At 45.5% G+C, this 12,498-nt stretch overlaps 1 protein-coding gene across 1 annotated transcript; it reads right to left on the bottom strand.

The window, feature by feature from the left end:
- Positions 1-2,177: 2,177 nt before the first annotated feature.
- On the bottom strand, positions 2,178-9,924 carry LOC144893369 (zinc finger MYM-type protein 1-like). Its single transcript, XM_078783952.1, has 3 exons — positions 9,878-9,924; positions 8,905-8,998; positions 2,178-4,142 (listed from the first exon to the last, which is right to left on the bottom strand). Exons 1-3 carry the CDS (start codon positions 9,922-9,924, stop codon positions 2,178-2,180), a joined length of 2,106 nt encoding a protein of 701 aa, XP_078640078.1.
- Between the last annotated feature and the right edge of the window lie 2,574 nt (positions 9,925-12,498).

Raw genomic sequence — 12,498 nt, 5'->3', positions numbered from 1 at the left:
ATCACAGGGCACAGCGAGCAGGTCCACTCCGGGCGGGAAGCGAGGAGCCGGCAGCTCCCGGTATTCGGCTTTACACCGCACACCGGCAGGGTCACTCGCTGCCCCGTCAGGGCTTCACGTGGCTGGTTGAAACGGGGCTGGTTGAAGCGGCTCTTTGCCAAAAGCTTTTCGTATCTCTGATGCAACTCTTTCTTGTCAAAGGCTTTTCGTATCTCTGACGCAACTCTTTCTTGTCAAAGGCTTTTCGTATCTCTGACGCAACTCTTTCTTGTCAAAGGCTTTTCGTATCTCTGACGCAACTCTTTCTTGTCAAAGGCTTTTCCTATCTCTCATGCAACAACCACCCAAAGGCTTCCGCATGCGCTTATATCTCCCTCGGGCGATCAAGCCGCCGGCCTCCAGGACACGCCCATCGGTGATGTCGCCTCGGCCCTGATTGGTCGCGAGGGCTCACCGATCCCGCCCTTAGAGGAGGCGTTGGCAAGGCCACGCCTTGTTCCCGGCGCTGGGCCGACTGCTCCCACCTTCGGCTCCGAGATGACCTCGTGGCTAATGGAGTCTTGCAGCGAAAACAACAACCCACAGCTGCAGCAGAATTCAGCGAACCGCTCAATGCAGTTGGCAATTGAGGAAAGGGGAATCCAATGGAGGTTCTGGGGAAATTGAAAGGGGATACTACCTTGTCTGGATTCGGTGCAATGGAGTGTCAATTAATGGAAGACACAGCCTTAATCTAATACACACAATAAGGAGATAACTACTGAACAGGGAGATCTATGATTTGGCTACGTGATTGTATATGACCTAACTAAGGGACGCCCTTTGACCTTTATACACAACAACTGGAGGAAGGAGGTGATATTTTACAACAATTAAAAAAACACAATTCTCATATCCACAACAATAGTTATTACTATTATTTACACAATGAAAGGAACCAAGGAGAAGGAAGGATAATAAAGTAAAAACAGAAGAAGAAGAAGAAGAAGAAGAAGAAGCGGACACAGTGCACCTTAGCTTACTATGCAGTCTTAATTAATACCCCAGGACAAGACACACAAAACAGACTACGAGCAAACTCACACGAATGGGGAAATTGCAGGCAGGAATGAAAGGACTGGAAGGAGAGGAACGCTCCGCTCGAACCGGAGCACGGTCGGCCCGGGAGTCAGCAGCCGCCGCCCTTCCTCGATCGGCACGTCCAGCAGCCGCCGTCAACGCCCTAGCTGCGGTCGTGCGGGCTGCCGCGATACGAGCACCCTGGCGGAGTCAAGGCTGCGTGGCTCCAAGCTGGTGGTGGTGGATTTCAAGGCTGATGCTCATCTGCCGCTTCTCTGGCTCATCTCAGGACGTGTCTCCCGTCTCTCTCTGAAGCTCGTCTCGACTCATCCCTTGCGCGTCTCTCGTGGGTTATATATAGCCCCACCCTCTAACCTTTTTGAACCTCCCCGATCGTTCTTTCTCCGCCCGCTCAAGCCAAACCCCTTTGGCTGGGTTGGTTGAGCGGGGCCGACTCACTCCTCCTTTCTATGACGAGGTGGAGACACGCCTTTCTTCTCCGAGCTGGAGCACATGGCAATGGCGGCGAATGCAGTTGGCAATCGAGGCTTCGGGAATGGGGCTTTGGAAATGAAAGGGGATCTACCTTATTTCATTTGGTGCAATGGAGAATGTCAACTAGTGGGAACAGAGCCTTAACCTACATAGAATAAGGAGATAACTGTAAAAGAAGGATATATGATTGGCTACGTGTGGTATATGAAATAACTAGGCGGATGCCCTTTGATCTTTTACACTTGGAGGTATTTACAACAATTCATTACATTTTACAGAGGGTGATATTTACACAACAATTTACACAACAATTTCTCAAATCCACAACAATATATATATATATATATATATATTTATATATATATATATATTTATATATATATATAAACAGAAATCGGGTGCTACCTTTGACTCACCCTGTATATATAACATGTTATATATATATATGTCTGGGGGACAGGGGCGTATCTACAGAAAATAGCACCTATGGGAAGCGCTGAAATTGCGCCCCTGTCCAAACATCTGACACCCATCTTTTCGATAACTTTACCATAAAATCAGCTCAAAAATACAAGTCAAGCTCGTTAATCTTTTAATTAACAAATTATGGCACTACATGAAAATTACAACTGCACCTTCCTTGCTTTCACTGATGCAAATTGGTCTATGATGTGCTCAAAGTCAGTTTTTTCAGTTTCTTCTCTTTCTGCACTCAGCAAAGCAAGATCACAGAGTCTGCCTTGACCCATGGAGGCTCTCAAATACGAAAGTATTCGTTTTAACTTGCTGAACGATCTCTCACAGCTGGCGATGGAAACTGCGATGGTTAGCATTATCTGAATAGCAATGCGAAGATTGGGGAAGACTCTCTCATCTCCATACTGAACAATTAATTCGAGAAGCTCTTCAGGTCTTGATATTTTCATGTTGGCCCGACTTGATAGCAACATTCTGTAATCCAAAATTTCTTCATATAGCTGCTGTCCATCAACATCAAAGCTGAACAATTCGCCCAAATTTTCGCACTTCTTCTTTAGGTCGTTACGGTCGTTACACAGTCCCTCGACATCGAGAAGGAACCCAAACTTGGCGTCAGTGTCGTGCAAACGAGCGAACCTTTCATCCATTTCTCTGTGAAGACGGTTGAGTGTTCCCTTCATGACTCTTTCCATTTCCTCCTTGGCTGTTAACTCAGAGTCTCTCGAGTTCTCATCAGCCATTCGTTTCTTTCGTCTCTGACGTCTTTCAACTTCAATATTCCATTCTTGACAGAGACCGAGTCCTTCGAGTGACTCACTGACCAACACTTCTCTTTCATCATCAAAATGATCTCGGAGGGCTTTCAAATCCAGGGCAGCGTCGTGGAAGTTCATGCTAGGATCCTGCAGCCTCTTTTGAATATGGTCAATGCGAATGAGTACTTTGTTCCAAAATCCGAGCAAAGTCAGAAAATCGTAACTCAACATGCGGTTATACAGCTGCCTGGCGTCACTTCTTGTTTCACTGGTCTCGTTTTCATTGTCTATCATGTCCTGGAGAACTTGAAGCATCTTCTCAAGGTACTTGTTGACAGGCTTCACTGCTTCTGTCCTTGCACTCCACCTGGTTTCGGACTCCGACTTAACAACCACAGGCACGGCGTTTTTGAGTTTTTCCCAGCGCTGTGTTGAACGAGAGAAGAACACGTAGAGAGCTTCGATGGTTCCAAAAAACGTGACCATCATTGTATCCTGCTTGGCTGCATGTACACCCACCAAGTTGAGTGAGTGATTGTCACAATTCACAAACACTGCCAGGTTGTTTTTCTCATTTATTCTTTGATGAACACCACTTCTGTGTCCAGCCATCACAGCAGCGTTGTCATAGCACTGTGACCAACAATCTTGTAGCTCCATTTCGTCCTTTTCTAGCTGTTTCAAGATGTCTTCAACCAAGCTCTCAGCATCCTTCTGGCTTAGCTGGATGAAACCAAGGAAGGACTCACTAACACGGACTGTTTTCCTCCCAAAATCAACTTCCACGTACCTCACTACTTCTGACATCTGCTCACGGTGTGCCTGATCAGGAGTCGAGTCGAACATGAGACCATAGTACTTGGCTTTACGAATGCTTCTCAGTAAACTCTGGCGAACAGTGGATGCCATCATGTGGATGAATTCGTTCTGGACACCCGGTGAAAGATAAGAGATTGATCCAGGATGACTTTCCACACGAGTGAGGTGTTCTTTCATGACAGGGTCAAAGATGGCCAATAGTTTCAGTAAGCCAAGGAAATTTCCCACATTGGAGTCATCGTCCAGATGAAGTGACTCCCTGTGTCCTCGCAAAGCCAGGTTCTGAGTCGCAAGGAATTTTATGCAGTGAAGGATTCTCGTCAAGATATCACACCACTTCTGCTTTTCCTTCTCAATCTGTGACTGAAGTTCTGCGTCAATAACTCCTCTGTTTTCAGCTAAATTTCTTTCCATTTCTTTCCACTGTGTGAAGCACTCCCAATGATTCTTAGCATTTTCATGAACACTAATCCTTTCAGGTGCTTTCCACTGGTTGAATCCACTTTCCTTCTCCAATGAGGATTGATGGTCTGACTGGGAACGGGAATAGAGAAGACAACAGATACAAAATGCAGACTTTTTAGAAGGGGAATAGACCACTAGACCAGCCATGAGCGAGTCACTTCCTCACCACGACCATTGCCCAATTTCCTCTTGAACCAAGTTTTGTTCATTGAGTGGTTATTTGTTGGTAAGAAAGGCCCCTCACTGTTCTGGAAATACTTCGAACCCAGCTTTATTATTTCTGTTCTCAACGCGTCAGGCAGAATTGCTTTTCCAGTATCCTTGTCGAACTTCAGAAGTCCAATGTCATGCTGTTCAATCACTTCTGGTATGACAGTTCGAGGCTCTTCGACACCATCCAGTTCAGTGTCATCAGGTTCAATCTCGTCAGGTAAAATCTCGTCAATAAACTCAACATCACCACCACCACCATCGTCTTCCCCTCCTGTCATGTCCACGTTCTCTCTGGCAGCCTCAATTTTAATCTCGTCATACTTGGATTTATCTGACTTGACTTCCTCCTCGGCTTGTGACGCATTTGTACTTGATCCACCTTCGGATTCTAACAAACTTGTAGCAGGTGCAGGCGACTCCATGGAACGTGTCGAACAACTTGTTCCAGGCTTTTCAAAGAAGGGCATGAAGAACTTGCTCGACTTCTTGGCTTCCTCCATCTCCAACTTTCGTCTCTTCCGTCCTTCAGCTCCACTTTCCTTCTTCATCGTGAAGAAACGTTTCATGGTCTTCTTACACAATGCTCTGAAATAAGGAAATGGCACTTTTAATAAGAACATTAAATTTCACAGATTTTGCACAAAATTCTAGACTACCTCCCTAGTTTGCGCAGGAGAATGGTCTTACTGCCAGTTGGCACTGAGCAGTGGTACTGTGAGGTATCTGGTCATGTAGCTCCCAGCACTGTATTTTTACCTAATAATTTATATAAGTGGTTTAACAATCTCGCCATCCTAGTGCTTCTCACCCATGATAATCAAAGACAGATCATACATCTGAAGAAAATTATTTTTTCACTATCCGAGGATGGCTTGTCTGACTTTAATAGAAACTGCTCAGTGGCGCCCCTCTTCAAGTGGCACCCAGGGCACGTGCCATACCTGCCATACCTTAGATACGCCACTGCTGGGAGGGGGCAGATGGAGGTGTGGGGGCGGATGGGGTGTCGGTTTTAGCCCCTTCACTTAATGGTGAAGAATCACTAAAATCATTCTCTGATCCAGATCTGGATTTGAATAGTCACCAAAATTGAATTGATTTGTCCTTGTCACACACTCAACCTATTCACCAAGTTTAGATCGAGCCCGTCCACAACTTTGAGATATATTGATCACAGACAGACAAACAGACAAAGAGATTTGGGGGAAAACATAACCTCAGTCTACCTTTGGTGGCGGAAGTAACAGACCAGCAATCAAAAAAACAACACAAAAAAACACGCAAGAAAGATGTCGTGCAGAGCAAAATCCATCCCCCCCCCCCTCCCCAACCAAAAAGTTGCCATGGATACATCATATTGTCCAATTCATTGAGATTTAAATTGACGATCTTAATCAAAGCTCGGTTCAATCGGATGTAAATAAATTATTTTTCAGATGAAAATTGATGTGAGAAATTTGACCTTGAGTTGACCTTTGACCTTTTGACCTCAAAAATATTTGCCCTCCAATTCAATGATGCATTCTGCAATTGCTGTTTAATTTCCAAGTTAATAAGTTAAAAATGGACAATTTTTCAGACGAAAATTTATGATTTTATAAATTTGACCTCAAGATGACCTTTGACCTCAAAATCAAAAGGCTTCTTTACCCTTTCCTCTGGTGAACAAACGGACCCAAAATCAATACCTTCAATAGAGACAAACAAACGGGCCTGAATGCAATTCCCTCTCCTCTGGCAAGGGTAATAGCATTGAAGAAGCACTAATTGTAATGACAGTTAATGCCACTCTATAGGTGTTTCCAAAATCCCCAAATTGATCTCGAATTACATGAAGAAAAGGACACTCACGATGACCCTCTTCGTTCCTGCCTGCAGATGGCGGTGCAACATGCACAACTTTAACCATGCAAACATAAAAATGATTCCACGATACAAAAGAAAGACCAAAGTTTTGTTTGCTGTCCCATTTTTTTTTTAACCACACCACTTCATCCCCTAAATCTGTTGGTCTGGTCTGAGTGGACATACCCCGAGGGCCTAGGCTATCCGACCAGCCCTCCAAACGGAGTGATTTGGCCATTATTTTTTCATGGCTATATCGAAAGGTATGACTACTAGAAAATGCCACAGACAACTTAAAAACGTTTTCTGATGGGACGCCAACAGTTCAAAGAGGATGGGGGCACGCTCGTACACCAAGGATAAATGTCTTGGATTACCTTCATTCCTGACTCAGTGCCAGGATCATCTCAAACCGCTTCTCTGCACGCTTTGATGAAGGTCTCCTCTGGCCACCAATAAGCCTGGACTTTAATCCGTGCCACCTCTAATGAGGTTTTCTTAAGGAACAAGAGGGCCCCCAGGTCATTCAATGACCTGAAAACAACGACCTCGGATAGCCGATGCGTATTCGCAGAGACACTTTGGGGGAATCTTGAATGTATGCACACTGACAGGTGCTCTCCCAAATTCGAATGCTCCTGGGCTCGAATCCCGGTCGATCGCTGAATTAACACCAGAGGGGTTGACTCAGCCTGTCATCCTTCCCTAGGTCGGCAAATTGAGTCCCAGTTCACTGGTAATTCCCTGTGTGTCGTCAGAGGCGACTAACAGGGTTGGTGGAAGGAAGGGCATCCGGCCGTAAAACATTGCTTCAAAAAGGGGACCAAGGTGCCCAATAAAAGCCAAACCCTGCTCTGTGGGGAAAAATGGCCTCTAAAGGTGGTTGGTATTATTAGCAATTCAAAGGAGTGACAATGTGGAGTCTATTGGAAATAACATTCAATCACAAATATTATGATAAAAACTTGATTTATTAGTCCCCTACCGGTGTACACCGGAGGGGACTATAGGTTTGCACTCCGTCCCTCCGTCCGTCAGTCCGTCAGTCCCTCCGTCTGTCAGTCCGTCAGTCCGTCAGTCTGTCAGTCCGTCAGTCCGTCATGCAAAGAACAGCTTTCCGGACTTTTTTTCTAAACACTTAATGCTAATGATTTCAAACTTGGCACATGGTTTCCTCATGATAAGTTACAGGTCAAGTTCGAACTTCACACGACGTTTCCATCAATTTTGACAAAGTTATGGCACTGTGAACTTTGGTAATTCTGATAATTCTGATGATCCTTAACTCAGTGCCATTTTAAGTTTTAATTTCCTTTAAAAACCAATTTCTCTGCAATAATTGGACCGATTGAGATCAAATTTTCACCGTAGGGGGGACTCAGTCTGTAGAATATTTTAATGGTAATTATGACGTCACAGGTCACGTGGTTCGGCCGCCATAGTGTTTTTTGTGAAAACACGAAACCCCTTTTTCTCTGCAACGGCTAAACAGATCGAGCCCAAACTTTGCAGGCAGAATCGCATACACACGACGAACAAAAAAGTGAACGACCATGACGTCATGCGTCACATGGTTTCAGAGTTATGACGTTTTTAAGCATGAACCTTTAAAACCGAGCCCTTCCCTCATTTTTGATCCAATCGAGGGGAACCTTCACAGATCTGTTCAGCATGTCAGTCTACTAAAATGTCATTTTGGAATTTGCGATAGGACACGTGGTTTGGCAGATATCGTTAATTAAACGAAAATATTTTTTAAAAATGGATATCTCTTGAATCGCTCGTACCTCAGACCGTGAGTTGGTAATTATATAATTCACACAGTGCAATACGTGCAGGCCGCTCCACGGAGCGACGTTGCGGGCTTATCAACGAGGCGAGGCGTGACACACATGTCTCTCAGCATACCTCAGATCAAGTTTGAAAACCAGCATCAACCGTGCATAAATTTGCATATTCGATCATTTTTGGCAAAGTTATGGCACTTTGAACTTTGGTAGGGGACATGTATTGCAGCGCAATACTCAGAATGCTTGTTTTATATACTTTATTCTTTGAAGATTACAAATATTTAAAAGTTGAGGAATGCATTATTCACTCTAGGAACATTCATCGTTTTCTAACCTCCAAAATTTTTCCTTTACCTCTTTGTAACCCACATAGTTTTCATTTGGCAGGTCTTTGGAAAAATGATGTTTTTATCCCAAGAGGAAACGAATTAGATAACTACAGTCAAAGGCTAATAAGATAGCCTAGAGGTACGCACACTCCCCTCCGAGCTGTGTTGCCTGGTTTCGGATCTCAGGCTAACTATAAACTGTTATCCTGGAGTTACCCATGCAGGGTGAGGCTTCACTGTACGTGCGGTCCTTCAAATGCATGTTAAACCACGGTTGTCCCATCTGCTGGCATTAGTTTGTGAACATTAAATATCACACGGAGAGTCGGCTTGTTGTCGCATGCAGATTGAAAAAATTCCAGCTCTAACCTACAGGGGGCACTGCATCAGCGGCACAGGGGTCCCCCAGCAAATGTCACAAAGCAGCAGTCGTATTCTGCACACAAAATGACGATGACGACTACAGTTTAAAAAAGGTATAACTGATTGGCTTCTCAAGGATAGAAAGCGATAAAGATGTATTGAAGTGGAGGATCTGTCAATGTGTCTTGACTGTGTTTTTCCCCCTTAAAACTGAAGAGCTTCATGAAGGTGAAGATACTTCCAGATCAGGTGTGTCTTCACAAATACCCTTCCTCAGAAACCATGGCATACCTTCTTCAAGGAGTCCGTTTCATAATCAGAGTTTACATGTAAACGCGTAAGTGTGGTATAAATAGAGCAATGAGCTCTTCCATGAGCCTCGTTCCTGTACAGAACCCGAAGAACAATGTCGACAAACAAAAAGTAAAAGGACGAAGTCTTTTCTTCATCCTTCTGCTCGCATTTGATCGTTACCTATTGAATGGTCCTCGTATCCTGGACCTCGTGAGTCCGTGTTGTAAGGCTGACCTCCTGATCCTCGGTTAATGTTAACAAGATCAGAGGCCTTTGTTGCAGCTTTTGCAACGGACCTTTGTGCAGCTCAATAAATATGCCAGATTAAGGCATAACCAAAGAATGTTGACCGAGAGGTGTGGTCCGGTGAACTTATCAGCACCTGCACAACTGGGTTTGCTTTCACCTGAAATCCACAAACCGAGCCCTTTCTTTGCACCTCCCTGTCACCTGCACCCACGAGCAAGGATAGATTGGGTGCCACCGCTACAATCAAGAAAGAGAGAGCGTGTAAGGAACAGTGGTGCTACACCTGCCTGAAGATCAACAATTCATGCATCGACAGTTGGCGTGCGACAGGACTGCTGATAAGGCCTCAGGAGGAACCCGTGAAAGGGGAGAAGATATGAAAGGTAGTGGTAGAGAGGCGGAGTTGGGGTAAGAGCAGGGGAGAGAGAAAGAGGTGTAGAGGTTGACGAGAGTGGGTATGAGGGGTATGAGGCAGAGGACCCTGGGGGGGGGGGGGCGCGGGGATTGCTTGTTGATTTTCTAAATGCCTCGTTTGTTGGCGTCCCCTGGAGGGTCATTAACCTCCGAACTCTGACCTGCACCCTCCTCACCGCCCTGTTCTTATTCAGATTTTAGTCTGACCGCTTTGTCGGTCTCACTTTCCTTTTGTCCTTTGCCTATGACTTGTTACTTTGAGCCACATAACAGGAAAAGGCTCAACGGATCTGTGTTGATTCCTTACCCACAAACCTCTTCAGCAAAATCAACTGCTGTGAGTACGGAGCGCATCTGTACGAGAGGTATGTTATGTTGTTGAATAAAATGTTTCATTGTTTGGACACCTGTTTTTATCATTCCCAGGTGTCGACGATAAACATTCTCGATAAGCATGGCAGACGTCATTTCTGCACCATTTTACTTTTGGCGCACAGATAGGAGATGTACACGATACTATAATGGAAAAAGAAATGAAGGTTAAGAAAAAGATCTTAATAGTCATAGAGTTAAAAAAATATCCAATATGTAGGAATTGCATTCATAATCTCAATAGAGAAGGTTTGAACCCAAGAACACAATTAACAACCTGACACCAACAGGGGTTTTTATTCTAAACAAAAATGGGATGAGAATAAACATAGGAAGGCACACACACACACACACACACAGACACACACACACACACACACACACAAACACACACACAAACACACACACACACACACACACAAACACACACATAGACACACACACAGACACACACACACACAAACACACACATAGACACACACACACACACACACACACACAGACACACACACACACACACACACACACACAAACACACACACACACACACACACACAAACACACACATAGACACACACACAGACACACACACACACACAAACACACACACAGACACACACACAGACACACACACACACACACACACACACAGACACACACACACAGACACACACACACACACACACACACACACACACACACAACAGAACCCTTCCTCCTTCAAGATGTCTGATTCCTTAATATCTCTTCCTGGTTACTCCTCCACCGGTATGATAGACCTGAGCCTCGCCCTGGTGGTGGGGTTGCTATCTTTATCAAAAACTCTTCCTCACTCTCCCTGCACTGCCCCCTCTCCACCCCACCCCCAGGAGTACCTCTGGCTACGGCTTCCTCTCCGCTCCCACCTTTTGTTCATATGTGTTCTGTACCGTCCACCAAACAGTGATGACTCCATATACAACTCCCTGTCTCACAACATGGACCAACATCTATCCACTCATCCCAACTCTCTCTCTTCCTCATATGTGGCGACTTCAACTGCCATCATGCCAGCTGGCTGGGTGTGGGTACCTCTCTCACCAGCCAGGGCACCTCAGCAAAGGACTTCTGCGACTCACTGGGACTGACACAATCTGTCAATTTCCCAAACAGGATCTCAGTCAATGGAGTATCTTCTCTTCTAGACTTGATTATGACTAACTTCCCTGCAAATGTCTGCTGCTCTTCTTCTGCTCCAATCGGTTCTTCTGACCATTTCCTTGTTAAAGTGGACATCTCTCTGGCCATTCTCAGAGAGCCTCCTCAGCGTCGACGAGTCTGGCATTTCACTCAGGCCGACTGGCATGGTCTTCAGGCAGCCATCAATCATCTGGACTGGTCTCCCATCTCTACTGCCTCTGACATCAACTCATCTTGGGAATTCTTCCAAAGTGAATTGCACTCTCATGCACAGATTTATCCCATCTCGTCTTCAGTTGTCATACCCTTCCTCCCGTCCATGGTACACTGAATCTTGTGGTGAGGCAGTTGCCCTGAAACAACTTGCCTTCGCCTCCTGGAAGGCAAATCCAACGGAAGGAAATCTCAGTTCCTTTCACAAAACCCGAAACATGTGTGTGTCTACCCTCAGGAGAGCCAGGAGACAATATCTCTCCACTCTCAAACCTGTCTCCCTCTTCCAAATCCTGGTGGCGTCTGGTCAAATCTGTTTCTGGTGTTTGTTCCCCCTCCATCCAGACCAATCAGCCTTCTCCCAATTAACAGCAAAGTCATGGAATCCATCATTGCTTTGGATATCAAATCCTTCCTCTTCTCCAATAGCTTGATCTCTGATCATCAATTTGGATTCAGACCAGGTCACTCTCCTCTGGACTGTTACGTGATCTTCCCCAAACCCCGATCACGGTGTACCTCCAAGCCCCAAAAGGAGTCACGGCAGAAAGATGTGCTATTATGTGTGCCAATGACCAATGGTGAAATCACACCAATCAGTTGTTACCAAAAACCAAGTATTATATTAGTATCGCATAATAATAACAGCACAAGTACAATATACTTGAATTGCACAACCAAAATACCATATAATTCCTATGATGGTACCACCAGTTTCTTAACTCGATAACTCATGCTCCACGTGAGCGAAATGTAACACCCCCAAAGTCACTGTCCCAGCACCAGGTCAAAGTCGACCCACGCTCCGGTGATCACAAGAAAAAGGTCGTATCGAGACCAGAACCCCGGTCGGCTGACAGTCGACACTGCCGAAGAGCCGATGGGTGGGTGTCGGGCCGAAGTCGGTCAGGCAAAGGTGCACCCAAAAGGCGACTGGGGATTCACACCTTCAGTTCACCAGACAATGACGCTGGTATGAACGTTCAGCGTCTCCCAAACAGAGAACCGCGAATTCCCAATCGAAATCCACGCTACACACGCGAACCAGGCTAACGGCTGGGCGCGGTGAAATGGCTGGAGCGAGGTGAAATGGTGGACAGGCCCGTAATGGAGGCGTACCTGCTCTCCAAGAACGATTCACTTCGGAATCAACCACAAAACCCG

The sequence above is a fragment of the Myxine glutinosa genome, chromosome 8 (assembly GCF_964187855.1).
Source record: "Myxine glutinosa chromosome 8, kmMyxGlut1.1, whole genome shotgun sequence".
Taxonomy (NCBI): domain Eukaryota; kingdom Metazoa; phylum Chordata; class Myxini; order Myxiniformes; family Myxinidae; genus Myxine; species Myxine glutinosa.
The sequence above is the reverse complement of the archived record's forward strand: the minus strand, read 5'-3'. Positions and strand labels throughout refer to the sequence as shown.